The sequence below is a fragment of the Melanerpes formicivorus genome, unplaced genomic scaffold (genome assembly GCF_026170545.1).
Source record: "Melanerpes formicivorus ecotype bairdi unplaced genomic scaffold, bMelFor1.0.p_v2 SCAF_77, whole genome shotgun sequence".
In the NCBI taxonomy this organism is placed as follows: domain Eukaryota; kingdom Metazoa; phylum Chordata; class Aves; order Piciformes; family Picidae; genus Melanerpes; species Melanerpes formicivorus.
This window is the reverse complement of record NW_027142429.1, coordinates 1765034-1780225: the sequence shown is the minus strand read 5'-3', so window position 1 is coordinate 1780225 and position 15192 is coordinate 1765034. Positions and strand designations below refer to the sequence as shown.

General features: G+C 61.3%; 1 protein-coding gene across 5 annotated transcripts in view; it reads left to right on the top strand.

Moving 5' to 3' along the window:
* RGS3 (regulator of G protein signaling 3) overlaps nucleotides 1-10167 on the top strand; it is a 121843-nt gene extending 111676 nt beyond the window's left edge. For 2 of the 5 annotated variants that reach the window (XM_068164085.1, XM_068164086.1), the window contains 5 exons: nucleotides 2577-2650; nucleotides 7063-7164; nucleotides 7927-7988; nucleotides 8663-8829; nucleotides 8921-10166. In XM_068164085.1, the coding sequence (XP_068020186.1) occupies nucleotides 2577-2650; nucleotides 7063-7164; nucleotides 7927-7988; nucleotides 8663-8829; nucleotides 8921-9106 (591 nt within the window). In that variant the 3' untranslated portion in view covers nucleotides 9107-10166. Of the gene's footprint in view, nucleotides 1-2576; nucleotides 2651-4313; nucleotides 4414-6735; nucleotides 6942-7062; nucleotides 7165-7926; nucleotides 7989-8662; nucleotides 8830-8920 lie in introns of those variants that run through there. The other 3 variants (XM_068164084.1, XM_068164087.1, XM_068164088.1) reach the window with 3 other exon arrangements.
* Nucleotides 10168-15192: the final 5025 nt, after the last annotated feature.

Below are 15192 nucleotides of genomic sequence, written 5' to 3'. Positions count from 1 at the left end.
GAGTCCAACCCCCCTGCCAAGGCAGGGGGCAGCCAGGGCAGCCACACAGGAACATGTTCAGGCAGGTTTTGAATGTCTCCAGAGGTGGAGACTCCACCACCTCTCTGGGCAGACTGCTCCAGGGCTGCCCAGCACCCTCACACTCAAGAAGTTCCTCCTCATGTTTAGATGAGACTTCTTATGTTCAGGTTTGAGCCTATTGCCCCTTGTGCTGAAATAATCCTGGCCCCATGCTACTGACACCCACCCTTTAAATATTGATCAGCATTGATGAGATCCCTCTCAGGCTGCTCTTTCCCAGACTAAAAAGCTCCAATTCTCTCAGTCTCTCCTCATCAGAGATGTTGCAGTGCCCTCAGCACCTTTGTAGCCCTTTGCTGTACCCTCTCCAGCAAGTCCCAGTCCTGCTGGAACTGGGAAGCCCAGAACTGGACACATTGCTCCAGATGTGGCCTCATCAGGGCAGAGTGGAGGGGGAGGAGAACTTCTCCTCCTTTGACCTGCTGGCCACCTTCTTGATGCACCCTGGGATGCCTTTGGCCTTCCTGGCCATGAGGGCACATGCTGGCTCATGGGCATGCATGAATCCACCAGGATTCCCAGCTCCTTTTTCCTGGAGCTGCTCTCCCAACAGGTCAGCTCCCAGCCTGTACTGATCCATGGGGGTTAATCATTAATTAGCTTGGAAAAGATCACTGAGTCCAGCCACTAACCTTACTCTACCAAGTCCACCCCTAAGCCCTATCCCCAGGCACCACCTCTACAGGACTTTGAAACCCCTCCAGGAACACTGACTCCCTCATCTCCCTGAGCAGCCTCTTCCGGTGCCTGACGACCCTTTCAGTGACAAACCATCTCCTGATGTCCACCCCTGACCTTCCCTGGTGCATCGTGAGGCCGTTCCCCCTTGCTGCATCCCTCTCCCGCGGCCCTCGCCGGGAGGAGGCCGTTTGCAGCGCACGTCGTGGCCGCAGCGCTGGGCTCCTGGGGCGAGCTCCGCCGCTGCCTTTTGTCCCGGAGCGCGGCGGAGCCTGGCAGGACAATGGCAGGAAGCGAGCTCCGGCTGCGTGTCGCCGCGGCCAGCTCGCCTGCGGGGCCCGGGCTGCCCGGGGAAGGTGCTGTGCTCAGGCTGCATTGTTCGCGGCCCATCGGCTCCGGAAAGCCGGGCGCAGAATGGAAGGAAGCGGCAGCAGCCTCCAGCGGGGGCCGCGGCGCTGCGCGGCAGGTTCCCACGGCACGGGATGGGGAGCCTGGCAAGTCCCCGGCAGCCCCAGCGGTGCTCCAGCCCAGAGCATCTTCCAGGCTCACTCAGTGATGGCAGTATCACCTGGCTGGAAAAGATCACTGAGTCCAACCATAACCTAAAGTTAGACCACAGAGTGGATTGGGTTGGAAGGGACCTTCGAGATCATCCAGTGCCAACCCTCTCCCATGGGCAGGGACACCTCCCACCAGCCCAGCTTGCTCAAGGCCTCATCCAGCCTGGCCTTCAACACCTCCAGGGAGGGAGCAGCCACAGCCTCCCTGGGCAACCTGTGCCAGTGTCTCCTCACCCTCACTCTAAAGAATTTCTTCCTAATGTCCCAGCTTTCATCTAGGCTCCCTTCAGGTACTGAGACCACGTCCCTGAGCTCCTCATCCAGTGTCTTCTGAACCCCTCCAGGGATGGTGGCTCCACCACTGCCCTGGGCAGCCTGTTCCAGTGCCTGATGCCCCTCTCAGTGCAGGAATTGTTTCCTAATGTCCAACTTAAACCTCCCCTGGTGCAGCCTGAGCCCCTTTCCTCTCCTCCTATCACTTATGGTGGATGAATTACTAAAGCCCAAGACCTGTGGTGGTCCCAGGGGTCCCCCATGCTTGACCCCAGGCTTCATGACTTGGAGGCTGCACTGGTGCTGCCCAGAGCTCATGGTGCCTCCAAGGTCCCTTCAGTTTGCCCAGGCTACGCCAGAATGGTGGTCAGGTTGTGCAGCCCTGAGTGCTCCTTGGACTTCAATGTTGACATTACATGACACAGATAAGGCTGAACTGCTCTGATTTTTTCCCTTCCTGGGGTCTGCTGGGGGACCTCTGATTGATTTTGAGTGTCCAGCCTAGTTCTGGGGGGACAAGGTGCTCTGTGGGCTGTGGAGGGGTCCCTGTGCCCACTAAAGACAGCAGGAATAGGAGCATCAGGAAAGGGATGCAGGTACCACTGTCAGCATCTGTGGCCTGGATGGGGTCCTCTGCCCCCAGCCTTGCTGTCCCTTCAGGTGCTCCAGGGACTGGAGGTGGCAGAGGATGGATGGGAGGAGGCAGGTTCCCATAGAATCAGAGGACTGCTTTGGTTGGAAAAGGTCATCAAGTCCCACAGTCAGCCTCAGACCACATTTTAAACCTTGCTGGAGTGCAGCTTGTCCCACGGCGTGGTCACAGCTGGCTGTGGCTGTGGGGAAGGAGCCCTGGGCAGGCTGTGGCTGTGTGGGTGAGGGCACCACAGGGAATGCTGGCAGGGCTGGTTGGTGACACTTGGGAGTGCCACTGTGGGCATGCAGTGGCATGGTGGTGCCAACACTGTGTTTCTGTTCCCTCTGCAGCTGAGTGGAGCCGACCCTGAGTGCAGCTGTGATGAAGGGGATGAGGCCTCCCGCAAGAAACAGAGCAGGAGCCTGTAAGTGTCACACCCTGGTGGCTGTTTGCTGTGGTCAGACAACTCAGCTGAGCCCTGCTGAGCCTTGGGATCTTCCTGTCTTGTTCCCTCAAGCTTTTCTGGGAAGAAAGCATCAAAGGCACTCAAAGACTCTCATGGGATAAGGTCTCACTTCAGCCTGGAGAAGAGAAAGCTCCAGGCAGACCTCAGAGCAGCCTTCCAGTACCTGAAGGGCTCCAGGAGAGCTGGGGAGGGACTTTGGACAAGGGCTGGGAGTGCCAGGATGAGGAACAATGGCTTTGAGCTGGGAGAGGAGAGACTGAGAGTGGAGAGGAGGAAGGAATTGTTGAGAGTGAGGGTGGGGAGACACTGGCACAGGTTGCCCAGGGAGGCTGTGGCTGCCTCCTGCCTGGAGGTGTTTCAGGCCAGGCTGGCTGAGGCCTTGAGCAAGCTGGGCTGGTGGGAGGGGTCCCTGCCCATGGCAGGGGGTTGGAACTGGATGATCTTGAAGGTCCCTTCCAAGCCAACCCATTCTGTGCTTCTATGACTCTGTGATGGGAGCAGTGGTGATTTTCAGGGAGGAGGATGGGAGTTTCACTGGGTACAGCTCACAGCCCAACTGGGAGCAGCTCCTGCCTGCCTGGCTTTGGCAGATCATCGAACCACAGACAGGTCTGGGTGGGAAGGGTCCCTTCAAGCTCACCTAGTCCAACCCCCCTGCAGTGAGGAAGGACTCCTGCAGCTAGAGCAGGGACAGAGCAGCTGGCTCTTGCTGGTGGCGTGGGGAGAAAGGTTTCCCTGGTGCTGGCAGAGCTTGACTCCAGCGGTGCTGGGTTCAGGGAGAGGACATGAAGCAGTGAAACATGAGCTGGGGGCCTCCGTCCTGCTGGCCCCATGCCGGGAGGAGGAATGGGGAAGTTTCCCCCCAGGGACAGGCTCCAGCCCTCGCAGCACAGCCCGGTACAGGGGCAGCATACTCGGGGCACTGAGTGCAGGGGCACCGAGGGACACTTGCAGCCCCTCTGCCTGCCCTGGGGCAAGGCTTTAGGGGCGCCAAAGAGTGGGTCTGGGCAAGGACAAGGCAGCCGTGGCCCTTGCTTCCCAGGAGCACAGCTGGAGAGGGCAGGTGCCGGGGCAGGCACACGGGAAGAGGTTTGGGAACAAACCTCCTCTGGTTTTGTCACGCAGGGTGCAGGTGCCGCGGGCGTGGGGGTGCCCGGGGCTGGGTTTTCCCCACTCCTCGTGTCTCGGGGCAGGCGGAGGTGGTTTGGGCAGCTGATGGGGCGTGGGGAGGTCTGAGCCGGTGGCTGCTGACACGGGCGGTCGGGTGCCGCCTGCCAGCGAGCGGCACTGTCGCTCCGCGCTGCCCGCCCGCCGCTGCCTATTTTTAGCTCTCGTTGTTATTTCCACCCCCCCGCGACACTTGGGATTGAAATGAGTCCCTGCAGCGGGGACGTCCCCGCGTCCTGCTGCGGCGCTGAGCCGGGGGAATTCGGCTGGCGGGGGGGGGAGGCTCAGCGGGGTCAGGGGCGGTTGCAGAGGGGTTTCTCCTCACCCCCAGCCGGCAGCGGGAGCGCTGGGAGCCCTCCTGGCATCGCACCGCCCGGCTATTGGCTGCGCATCCCAGTCGCCAGCCGTCTGCGGGGAGTATTTATGGTGCCGGTGGCCAGGCTTTGGCACTCGCCTCGCTGCCTGCAAGCAGCAGGCTCTGCCAGCCCCGCTCGCAGCTGGCACCCCTCGCTGTGCCACGCCATGGTGGACTTCTCGGAGAAGTACCTGGAAAGGTAGGAGCCCGGCGTCCTGCCGGGAGCGCGATGCTCTCTGCCGGGGATGGTTCTGAAGCGGCCGTGGGGTGACGATGCTGGAGGTGGCCTGGGGGTTGGATGAGGTGCCAGGGGGAGATGGCTTCATAGGGGCAATTCCAGAGAGCAAGCAGCAGTTTTAAGTGAGAGGGGGTTTGTGCTGCAGCGTTTGCTACTGCAGATGGGCAGTGTCAGGATACTGGGGCTGCCCTGTGCCCGCAGTGGCTGCAGCCTGGTTCCCTGCCAGTTACTGGCAAGGGTATGCAAGAGATGCAGTGGGGTTTAAGGTGGGGAGCTACGAGAAAGCTGGGGAGGGACTTTTGCCAAGGGCTTGTAGTGATAGGAGGGAGAGGGCAGATTGAGATTGAAGATGAGGAAGAAATTGTTGAGAGTGAGCGTGGTGAGACACTGGCAGAGGCTGCCCAGGGAGGCTGTGGCTGTCCCCTGCCTGGAGGTGTTCCAGGCCAGGCTGGATGAGGACTTGAGCAAGCTGGGCTGCCCCATGGCAGGGGGTTGGGACTGGATGATCTTTGAGGTCCCTTCCATCCCAACCATCCTATGATTCTATGGATCTATGAACTTCCTTGGGTGGTACCTGCTTGGCACATCTGCCCCCGAGCTGCGATGAGCTGTGAGCCACAGTGCCCAGCGTGCAGCAGGGCTGGCACTGTGCGGAGGGCTCTGCGGCTGCGAGCAGCCCACGTGTGCTGGGGTCACACACAAGGAGCTGTTAGGGCTTTGGAAGACACTCTGGGCACCAGGCTGCTGTGCTGTGGAGACACTGCTGAAGTTGTGGCTAAGGGCTGCACGGGATGGGCTGTTCTGCGTGGCAGCTGGTCCTTGGTGCCAGCATGGCTGGCAGTGTGGTGCGGGTGGCATGCAGCGTTTGGAGTGGCAGGCTCTGTGCTGGGATCTGCTGTTCCCACCTCAGCACTGTGCCTAGCAGCTGGCAGCAGGGGGATGTGTGTCCTGCTGGCACCACAGCCTGGGTGATGCAACAGCAGTGAAGCCATCCATGCCCCCCACGAGGGCACCAATGGCACCAGGGGCTGGGGGGTGGTGAAAGCCTCTGAAAGCCTTCCAGGGCTCAAGATGCTCAGCACCTGTCAGGGCTGAGCCCTGGAGATATTGCTGATGGTTTTTTCCCCAGTGTGTTGCTCTATTGTACCCTTCTGGGACTGGAGAGCTGCGGGTCTAGATGGTGCCACTTGGTGTGGGCTACAACCTTGCTCTGAGTCCCTCCTCTGCCCCTCGTGTCCCCAACCAGCCTGGACATGGCTTGGCCAGGCAGAGGTGGCTCCTCCAAGCATCCTGGCCATAGACTTGCTGCTGTGGGACATGTGAGGGGACAAGGGGTGGCCTGGCCATGCCACCCTGGGGCTCTGTCCACCCTGGTGACACCACCAGGCTTGCTGCAGGAGGAGTATCCCACGTCACCCTGCATGTCCCCTGCGTGTCCCCTGCGTGTCCCCTGCGCCCTTTTGAGCGGCGATGTCATGCAGAGGCTGTGCCACAAGGGGGCAGCATTGTCCGCGCCCGGCCTCGCCCTCACCTCTGCCACCTCCTGCTCCCTGCCTTGGTCCCGGGGAGCGGGGCCCAGGCTGGGGCTGGGCTCTGGGGGGGTCTTATTTTCCCATGGCACTTGCCGACTATCTTCGGCCCGCATCGTCCTCGTGGCAGTTTCTGGGGGGACGCGGGAGCTCCGCGTCCGTGTGTACGCCAGTCCGTCCATCCAGGGACACAGGATGGGGACATGCGCGGGGCGGCGGTGCGGGGCGGCGGTGCGGGGCGGCGGGGCGGGGCGGCGGTGCGGGGCGTCTGTACCCCAGCACCCCTCAGCACCACGCACTACCAGCCCCAACCACCCCCTTACAGCGACGTCTCCACAGCCATGCCCGTTCCAGGCTGGCACCGGCGAAGTGCGAGTGGGTCCGGCGTGGGGTCCCAGCACAGTGCCTGCGGTGGGGCCATGCTGAAGGGCTCTTGGCTCTGCTCGGCTCGGCTCTGCTCTGCACCCGCTGAGCCCCGCCGCCGGCCCCGCTGCCGTGCCCGGGACGCTCTATAAATAGCGCCGTGGATCGCGGCCGCGGCCGTTCCCCCGCCGCCTGCTCAAAGGCTTCACTGTCCGCTCTCCGCCAGGGTTTTTCCACCTTTCCCTGAGTTTCCCCAGCAACGGCCGAGCCGTCTGGCAGGGCCGCGGGGCTGACACAACCCTGGCTCACCCACGCCGCGTCCGCCCCACGCCGCATTTATAGCTTCTGGGCGCGGAACCCTCCTCCCACTTCCGCGCCGGCCGCACGGAGCGGAGCTCGGCCCCGGGCTGGCGTCAGTCGGCAGCGAGCGTCTGGCCGCGCCGGTCGCGCCGGCAGCCGCTGCGCAGCCGTCCCCGCAGCCATGCCCTTCTTTCGCGACCTCTCCAAGCCCCAGCCTCTGGAGTTTCACGCCGAGATGCTGCTGGGCGTGCAGAGACCACACAACGGCAGCCTGCAGCGCCGGCACACCATGAAGGAGTAGGTGCTGGGCACGGGACGGAGGGCGAAGCGTGGACTGAGGCTGCCGGCGGGTCCCCGGGGTGCTGGGTTGTCCCCCTCGGCCCCTCGCCTGCCTGCTAAAACTTGCTCTTCCCCCTAGAGCCAAGGACATGAAGAACCGGCTGGGGATTTTCCGGCGGCGAAACGAATCGCCGGGGGCCAACCCCTCGGGCAAACTGGACAAAGTGCTGAAATCGCTCAAGTAGGTGCCGCGGGCGGCTGCCGAGGGGATGGGGAGGCTGTGGGGGCTGGGGGATGAGCTGCCGTTGGGCTGAGCATCCCCTCCCGGGAGGCAGGGATCATCCCCGGGATAACCTGCGGGGAGGCTGGGATCACCCTGCGCGGGGAAGGTGTGGACAAACAGTTTTTGTCCCCGCAGCGGCACCAAACAACATTAGTTGGCTGAAAATTCCCCCCGGAGTGGGTGGGAGGTCCGTGCATGGAATGTGGCACGGTGATGTCTCGGGCTGGAAATTTCCCTGATGGCTGCTTCCTGCCAGTGCCTGTACGTGGAATTTTAACTGGCCGGAGGACGGTTTGAATAACCACTTTGCTCTGGAGGTGCTCCAGCAGCCGGAGATCAGCCCTGCCTGCTCTTGCTCCCGGCAGCTTATCCAGCTGCTTCGGCAGGGGGGGCTGAACTCCCTGCTCTCCTGCGACCTCCTGCCTTCTGCCCGCAGCTTCTCCACTTCTTACTCAGCCCCCCTGAGCGGCACAGCCACCCACACAGGATTCCTGGTGTTGGGTTTTCCTCCTGCCAATCTAAAGGCAGAAGTTTCCCTCCAGCAGAGCTGTTGTGATGCTCCTGGTGCAGAGCCTGGCTCTGCCCGTGGATGCCCAGGCAGTGCTGGAGCCAGGACGGAGGCTCCCAGCAGGGCTTTATCACCTGGCAGCGTTTTGCTCGTGCTGTGTGGTGGCAGCTCCCACAGCTTCACTTTGCCAACTCCCTGTCCTTCCCCAACAGGCCCACTCCTGAGGAAGCTCTCAAGTGGGGGGACTCCCTGGAGAAGCTGCTGCTGCACAAATGTAAGTGTCTGCCCTGCTCTTCTGCCTCTGCTCTCGGGGGAATATCCAGGCACGTGTGTGGATAAAGCTGGGATTCCCTTGGCTAATCCCTTCCAGTGCTTGGGGGGAGATAAAGAGAAATGAGGCTGCCCCTTGCCTGCCCCCCTCTGCCCCTTGCCTGCCCCCCTCTGCTCCTGCCTGCACTCCTCTGCTCCTGCCTGCACCAAGGAGTGATTTTGGGCTGGGGGCTGGGGAAGGCTGTGGCATGGGCTGCAGCCCCCTTCTATCTTGGGGAGTGCTTGGTGCTGGGTTCAGGGCTGTGCAGGGGGCCTATGAAGCAGGAGGTGCTTTGGACCATTTCCCTTCTTGCATGTCGCAGCTGTGGTCATGTCCTACACCCAGCCCCCAGACAGAGGAACCAGAGGTTCCTCTTGCTGCTCCTGCTACAGTCCCAGCCTTCCTCTTGGCTCTCCATGCCTGCAGCTGGGCTGGGGACCCTGGGTTCAGCACACAGATGGCTTGTGTGGGCATGCTTGGCCTGGCAGTGCCATCACTGCCTGCTTTGTGCAGGAGCTTTTAGGGGGTGGTGTGGGAGGTGGTTCAGGTTGCACCTTCGCAAGGCCGTAGGGCCGAGGGTCTGGTGGGGCCGTTCCTTGCCCGTGAGCTGTAAGCAGAGCGGTGTCTCTGCCCCACAGATGGCCTGGCTGCCTTCAGGGCCTTCCTGCGCACCGAGTTCAGCGAGGAGAACCTGGAGTTCTGGCTGGCCTGCGAGGAGTTCAAGAAGATCAAATCCCAGTCCAAGATGGTCTCCAAGGCCAAGAAAATCTTCTCCGAGTACATCGCCATCCAGTCCTGCAAGGAGGTGAGGGCTGCTTCCCCTCGCTGTGTGTGGCTCCAGGGCATGGCAGGCGGCCCAGGGAGCTGCTCACCAGCGCTGCTCTCTTTGCCTGCAGGTCAACCTGGACTCCTACACGCGGGAGCACACCAAGGAGAATCTGCAGAGCATCACCCGCAGCTGCTTCGACCTGGCGCAGAAGAGGATCTATGGCCTGATGGAGAAGGACTCCTACCCCCGCTTCCTGCGCTCTGACTTGTACTTGGACATCATTAACCAGAAGAAAGCCAGCTCCCCGCTGTAGAGCCCAGGGCTCCCTGGGGGCAGGCTGGGAGCTGTGTGTTTACATGAAGCTGGGCAGCGGAGGCCTTCCCGGGGGCCCGGCGGGAGCTGCCTCCCCGCTGCCGCTCCTGCCCCCGGGCCCTATTCCTGCTGCGGGCGGGCGTGGGGCGGCTGATGGCAGCGAGCAGGAGGCCAAGGGGACCAAGAAGCCAAGCAGTCTGGAACTGCTCCCTTGCCCCATCGCTGGTACGACGCCCTCGGGGTGACTCCGGCACGGACCTTAGCCAGGAGGGAAGCTCCCTCAAGACTACTGTGAAGCGCCTGAGCTGCGAGCGCCGAGTGACCCCGGCTCGGCCAGGAGGACTTTTGTGCAGGGGACGACGGCACCGCCGCGAGCATCTTCCCTGGATCAAAGACTTCTGAACTGGACCAGCCCCCACGATGCTGCTGCGCTTCCCCTCCTCCCGCGCCGCCGCTGCCTGCTTGCTGCCCGCAGCCAGCGTCCGGCAGGGGCTCGGCGCTCCCTCGGCTGGCGGCAGGTCCCCGCGGGACGAGCCGGGGCTGGGTCCTTCCCCCCCAGCCTGCGCTGGAGCCGCGGAGCCGCCCGCCTCCCGCTCCCCACCCCTGGTTTATTTATTGCCCTCCCGTAGCTGGACGCCTTGCTGTGCGGTAGGAAGTCCTCCTGTCCTCCCCTTTCCCCCCGGTTCCAAGTGCAATATTGGTGTGTCGCGGCCGGGCTGCCCGGCGGGGCCGATGCCTTCCTCTCCCTCCCGCTCCTCCCGAGCGAGCAGGATGTACCCCCCGGCAGCCGGCCGCTGGGGCAGCCTGGCTGGTTCCTGTCGTGCCCTGACGCAGGAGGCTCTGGTGGCGGAGACGAGCAGCTCCGCGCACCAGGTCCCCTCCTCAGGCTGGATTCCGAGGCTGGAGGAGCGGAGGTTGCGCTGAGCCTGGCCGGGCAGGGGGGAGCTGCCTGCCCCCCCGGAGCCCGGCTGGCAGTGCCAAGCTTCTCTGCAGCTAGAGAAAATACATTCTTGTGGTCATAGGTAAATAAAAGGAGAATCTCATTCCTTGGAGCTGCTTTGTCTTCACAGGTGCATAGGATGGTTTGGGTTGGAAGGGACCTTAAAGGTTCCATGGGCAGGGACACCTCCCCCCAGCCCAGCTTGCTCAAGGCCTCATCCAGCCTGGCCTTCAACACCTCCAGGGAGGGGGCAGCCACAGCCTCCCTGGGCAGCCTGTGCCAGTGTCTCCCTTCCCTCACTCTCAACAATTCCTTCCTCCTCTCCACTCTCAGTCTCCCCTCTCCCAGCTCAAAGCCATTGTTCCTCATCCTGGCACTCCCAGCTCTACTCAAAAGTCCCTCCCCAGCTCTCCTGGAGCCCCTTCAGGTACTGGAAGGCTGCTCTGAGGTCTCCCTGGAGCTTTCTCTTCAGGCTGAACAGCCCCAGCTCTCCCCACAGGGGAGGGTCTCCAGCCCTCTGATCATCTCTGTGGTCTCCTCTGGGCCCTCTCCAGCAGTTTGATGTCCTTGTGCTGGGGGCCCCAGACCTGGATGCTGCAGTGCTGCCTTGTTTCTCAGGGCTGGCAGAGCCAGGCCTCCCCTGCTTCACTGAGCAGCATGCAATCCTGTTTGCTGCATGGCTAAAGATGGGCAAATGGTGCTCCATGAATTTCTGAACTGTTTTTCTTTGATGTCAGAGCAGCTGCCAGATGTTCCTGAGGCCAGCCCCGGGGGTACCCTGCAGGAGCACAGAAAGCTTTGCCCAAAAGGAGCCAGTTCCCAGGGCAGGGCTCCTTGTTTAAACACGGAGGGGCATCTGAAGATGGAAGTGCCCAGAAGCACAAGTGACCCAGTGTAGCTCCAGGGCCCTCTGGGGACGCAGCAAAAGAGGCAACAAGAAGCCCAGCAGTGCTATTTCAGCTCCTGGCTTCAGGACTTGGCAGGGCAGCTCCCGCCCCAGCACTAGCAGCACTCCCCCAGCTGTGGGGCATGAGAAGGTGGTTTTGTAAAGGGCTCTTCCTGGTGAGTGTGGTGGCTGCAAGGTCCTGAGCAAGCCACCTGCTTGTGCTTGGCCTTGGGTGGCTCAGAGATGTGCTTGTGGTGTCGTGGGACCATGCTGGGCCACGGGGCAGCATGGCGCAGAGGTGCTGCTGCTGCTGCCTGGGGATGGAGGTGGTGTGGCTGCCCCAGGAATCTCATCCTGGCACAGCTCCTCACAGCAGGTCTGATCTCTTCTGGAGACCTCTCTGTGTTTCCCTCTGAGGCTGGAAGGGGACATGGTGGGATGATGGTGTGGCTCTCCTGGGATGCTTTTGGCACCCCAGGGTTGAGGCCCATGGTCCAATGTCTCAGCTGTGGACCCCCTTACAGATCCTGGACCTGGTGAATAGGTGCAGCCTCTGTGTGAGTGCTGCTGTGGTCACCCCAGATGGGTGCTCCAAGCCAGACCCTCCTCTTTGTCATGGTGTTCCTGAGAGCCTTCATCTCCTCTTCTTCCTACCCAGGAAGATTTCCCTTCATCCCTACCCTCAACACAGATTTCCCTGCCCTTTCCACCCCTTTCTAGCTCAGAGAAGGGCAACCAAGCTGGGGAAGGGTCTGGAGAACAGGGCTGGTGAGCAGCAGCTGAGGGAGCTGGGGGTGTTCAGTCTGGAGCAGAGGAGGCTGAGGGAGACCTCATTGCTCTCTGCAGCTCCCTGAGGTTGGAGTCAGGTGGGGGTTGGGCTCTTCTCCCAGGAAACAAACCATAGGATAAGAGGAAATGGCCTCAAGTTTTGCCAGGGGAGGTTTGAGTTGGACATGAGGAACAATTTCTTCTCCAGAAGGGTTGTCAAGGCCTGGAAGAGGCTTCCCAGGGAGGTGGTGGAGTCCCCAGCCCTGGAGGGTTCCAAAGCTGTGGAGATGTGGTGCTGAGGGCCATGGTTTGGTGGTGCCCTGGCAGTGCTGGGCTCACTATTGGAGTGGAAGATCTGAAAGGTCTCTTCCAAGCAAAATGAGTCCTGGTCCTATTTTCCTCTCCATCACCCATACAACCTCCACCTCCCCTCACTCACTCCCAGCCCATCAGCCTGGGACAATGTTACTACAGGGTCACTTTGTTGCCCACCACATCTCCATGTCCCTGGGCTCCCAGGGGCAGCACATGGGGCACTTGGCTCTGGGGACTTTGTGGGGGCCCTCAATGCCAGGTCCAGCAATGCCAGCCAGGTCCCCCTGTGGCTGTTGGTGATGGCCAGGAGCATCCAGCCCCTGTGCCCATAACAGAAGCTGCCTGGCTGACGAGGATTCTCCAAGCCCATCCAGCAGGGCTGGAGCTGCTGTGGGTTGCATGGGGCAGGAATCCAGTGCATGGCCTTGACTAAAGGCCTCCAGGCTGCCTGCAGGCAAGGGACACAGACACTGGGGTGAGGGAAAGGCAGGACCTGGGGTGAGCAGAAGGCAGGACCTGGGGTGAGAGCCCTGTGTGAGTGACAGGAAGCCTTCTCTTCTCCAGGCTGCACAGCCCCAACTCTCCCAGCCTGTCCCCACACGAGAGGTTCTCAGCCCTCTGATCATCTCTGTGGCCTCCTCTGGAGCCTCTCCAGCAGCTCCAGGTCCTTCTTGTGCTGGGGGCCCCAGAGCTGGAGGCAGTGCTGCAGGTGGGGGCTGAGCAGAGCAGAGCAGAAGGGCAGAATCCCCTCCCTGTGCTGCTGCTCTCCCTGCTCTGGCTGCAGCTCAGCACTCAGCTGGCTCTGGGCTGCCAGGGACCACTGCTGGCTCCTGGGCAGTTTGTCACCAACTGACACCCCCAAGGCCTTCTCCTCCAGACTGTTCTTGAGCCTCTCCTTGCCTGGATCTGTGCTTGGAATGCCATTACCTGCGCCCAAGCCACCTCCAGTGAAGCTGCTGGGTGGCAGGGGGTGGTGAGTGGGAGCATTGCTGCCTGCCTTGGACTCATCCCAAAGCCTGGGGATGTGTGTGGACATTGCTGCTGCCATGTCACACAGTGGCCAGAGACAATTCCCAGGGCAGAAACTGGTCTCTTCTGGAATGTGGAGGATGCTGCTGTGGACCTTTGCTCAGCAGGGTCAGGGATTTACCCTGGGGCTAAAAATACACAGTGGCTCAGCTGCAGGCCAGAACTTGCCTCTGTTTGTCATGTGCAAACAGGGTAAAGTCCAGCCAGGCAAGGGTGATCTGGGTGCATTTGGTGATCTGGGTGCAGTGGTGGGATGAAGATCACCACACCAAAGGCAGCCATGTGGCCAAGCCCCCCAGGGCAAGGCTTTAAATCAGCAGGGAGTGCTGGATGTGTTGTTGGGTTCAGGAAATAGCTTGGCTTCATGGGTGGTAAAGGTTAAAGCTGCTGGGAAAAACAGAGTTGTTCAGGATGGACAAGGTCTTGAAGACCTTTGAGTCCAACCCTTCACCCAACACCACCAACTCTGCCCCTAAACCATGGCCCTCAGCACCACATCTCAAAGGCTTTTAAAGCCATTCAGGGATGGGGAACCCTCCACTGCCCTAGGCAGCCTCTTCCAGGGCTTCACAACCCTTTTGGGGTGGAAATCGTTCCTCATGTCCAAACTAAACCTCCCCTGGGGCTACTTGAGGCCCTTTCCTCTTGCTCTGCCTTTTGTTCCTTGGGAGAAGAGACCAAGCCCCACCTGGCTGCAGCCTCCTTTCAGGGAGTTGTGGAGAGCCAGAAGGTCTCCCCTGAGCCTCCTTTTCTCCAGACTGAACAACCCCAGCTCCCTCACAAGACTTGTGCTCCACACCCCCCTTTGCTGCCCTCTCTGCTCCAGCCCTCGATGGCCTCCCAGAGCCGAACCCAGTGCTCAAGGTGCAGCCTCATCAGTGCTGGGTGCAGGGAGAAGTCCTAAATTGCTGTGATTAGCATCATGATTTCCTCTCACCCTCAGGGATGAACCAAAAGGACTTGGGGGCAGGCTGGTAAACCTGTCTGATGTCCCAAGTGACCTTTTCCTGTCCCAGGTCTCACCTTGACTCCCCCCTCAAGTTTCCCTCAGCTCAGGATCTCATCAGGCTACCTCAGGCAGCTGGGTGCAAGGCTCGTGTGTGAGAACAGAACAGCAGCTACATGAAACCACAGCTCCAGCTGCTGAGCACCTCTTGGATGGAGACTTACCGGGGGAAGCTCATGAGCAGCCTGGGCCTCCCAGGCTGGGCTTGTGCCGATGAGGGCAGCCCTGGCCAGCGCCGCTCCTTGTCCCCCGCAGGCTGCGTCCGCAGCCTCCAGGGCAGTGTAACTCAGCAGTGAGCAGCACAGGGGTTGGAAGGGGCCTCATGGCAGAGCTGGCCAGAAGCCCTGAGTGAAAAACCTTTCTCTCATTTCTGCAAAAAGCAGCAGTTTGCCTTTTTTCCTTCTTTTTTTTCCCCCCCTTTCCCAGGCATGCCTCCTGCCCGGAGCCCCTCCCGCGGTGCCCAGCCTCTGCTGGCCTCTTCCAGCACACTCATCCTGGAGCACAAACTTCTCCAAACAAACATAACTTTCTCCTGAGCACAATAATTCCTTGGACCCCTGATTAGAGCAAATGTGCTCAGAATAGCAGCAAGGCTGCTTCGCAGCCCCAGACTAAACATAGCTCAGCGGCTCCCCGCGGAAGCGGCCGGCAGCAGAATTCCCCTGCCCCGGGGGAAACAGCTGACTGCCCGGGAGAGCCGCTGGGCCCTGCTCGGGAGGTTGCTAGGTCTTATCAGGAGCACTCTGAACTCTGCTGCGGGCTGAGATGCCCAGAAGCTGGCCAGAGACCAGCCGCGGGGACGCTCAGTGTTGGGTCGTCTGCTCGGCGGGGTTGGGAGTCTGCCTCAGGGCTTGTTTGGGGACTGCTGCTGCCAGCAGCTCTGATAAGGGCTGGAGGAAGCAGAGATGGATTTGAGGGCTCTCGTCCTTCCAGAGGGTGACCCTGGGGCTGGGGCTGGGCTCAGGAAAGCCGTGTGGGGTTGTGTCCAGCAGTGTCCAGCTCCGCTCTGCGCCCTGCGGGGCCTCATCCTGCCCAAGGGAGCCACAAGCGGCGATGCCCTTCGGCTGCACCCTTGAATGGAGGCTTGTGAGGACAAGTGCCACCGAGCTCTGTGGCTGGCACTGGCAATGGCACCTCCTAAAC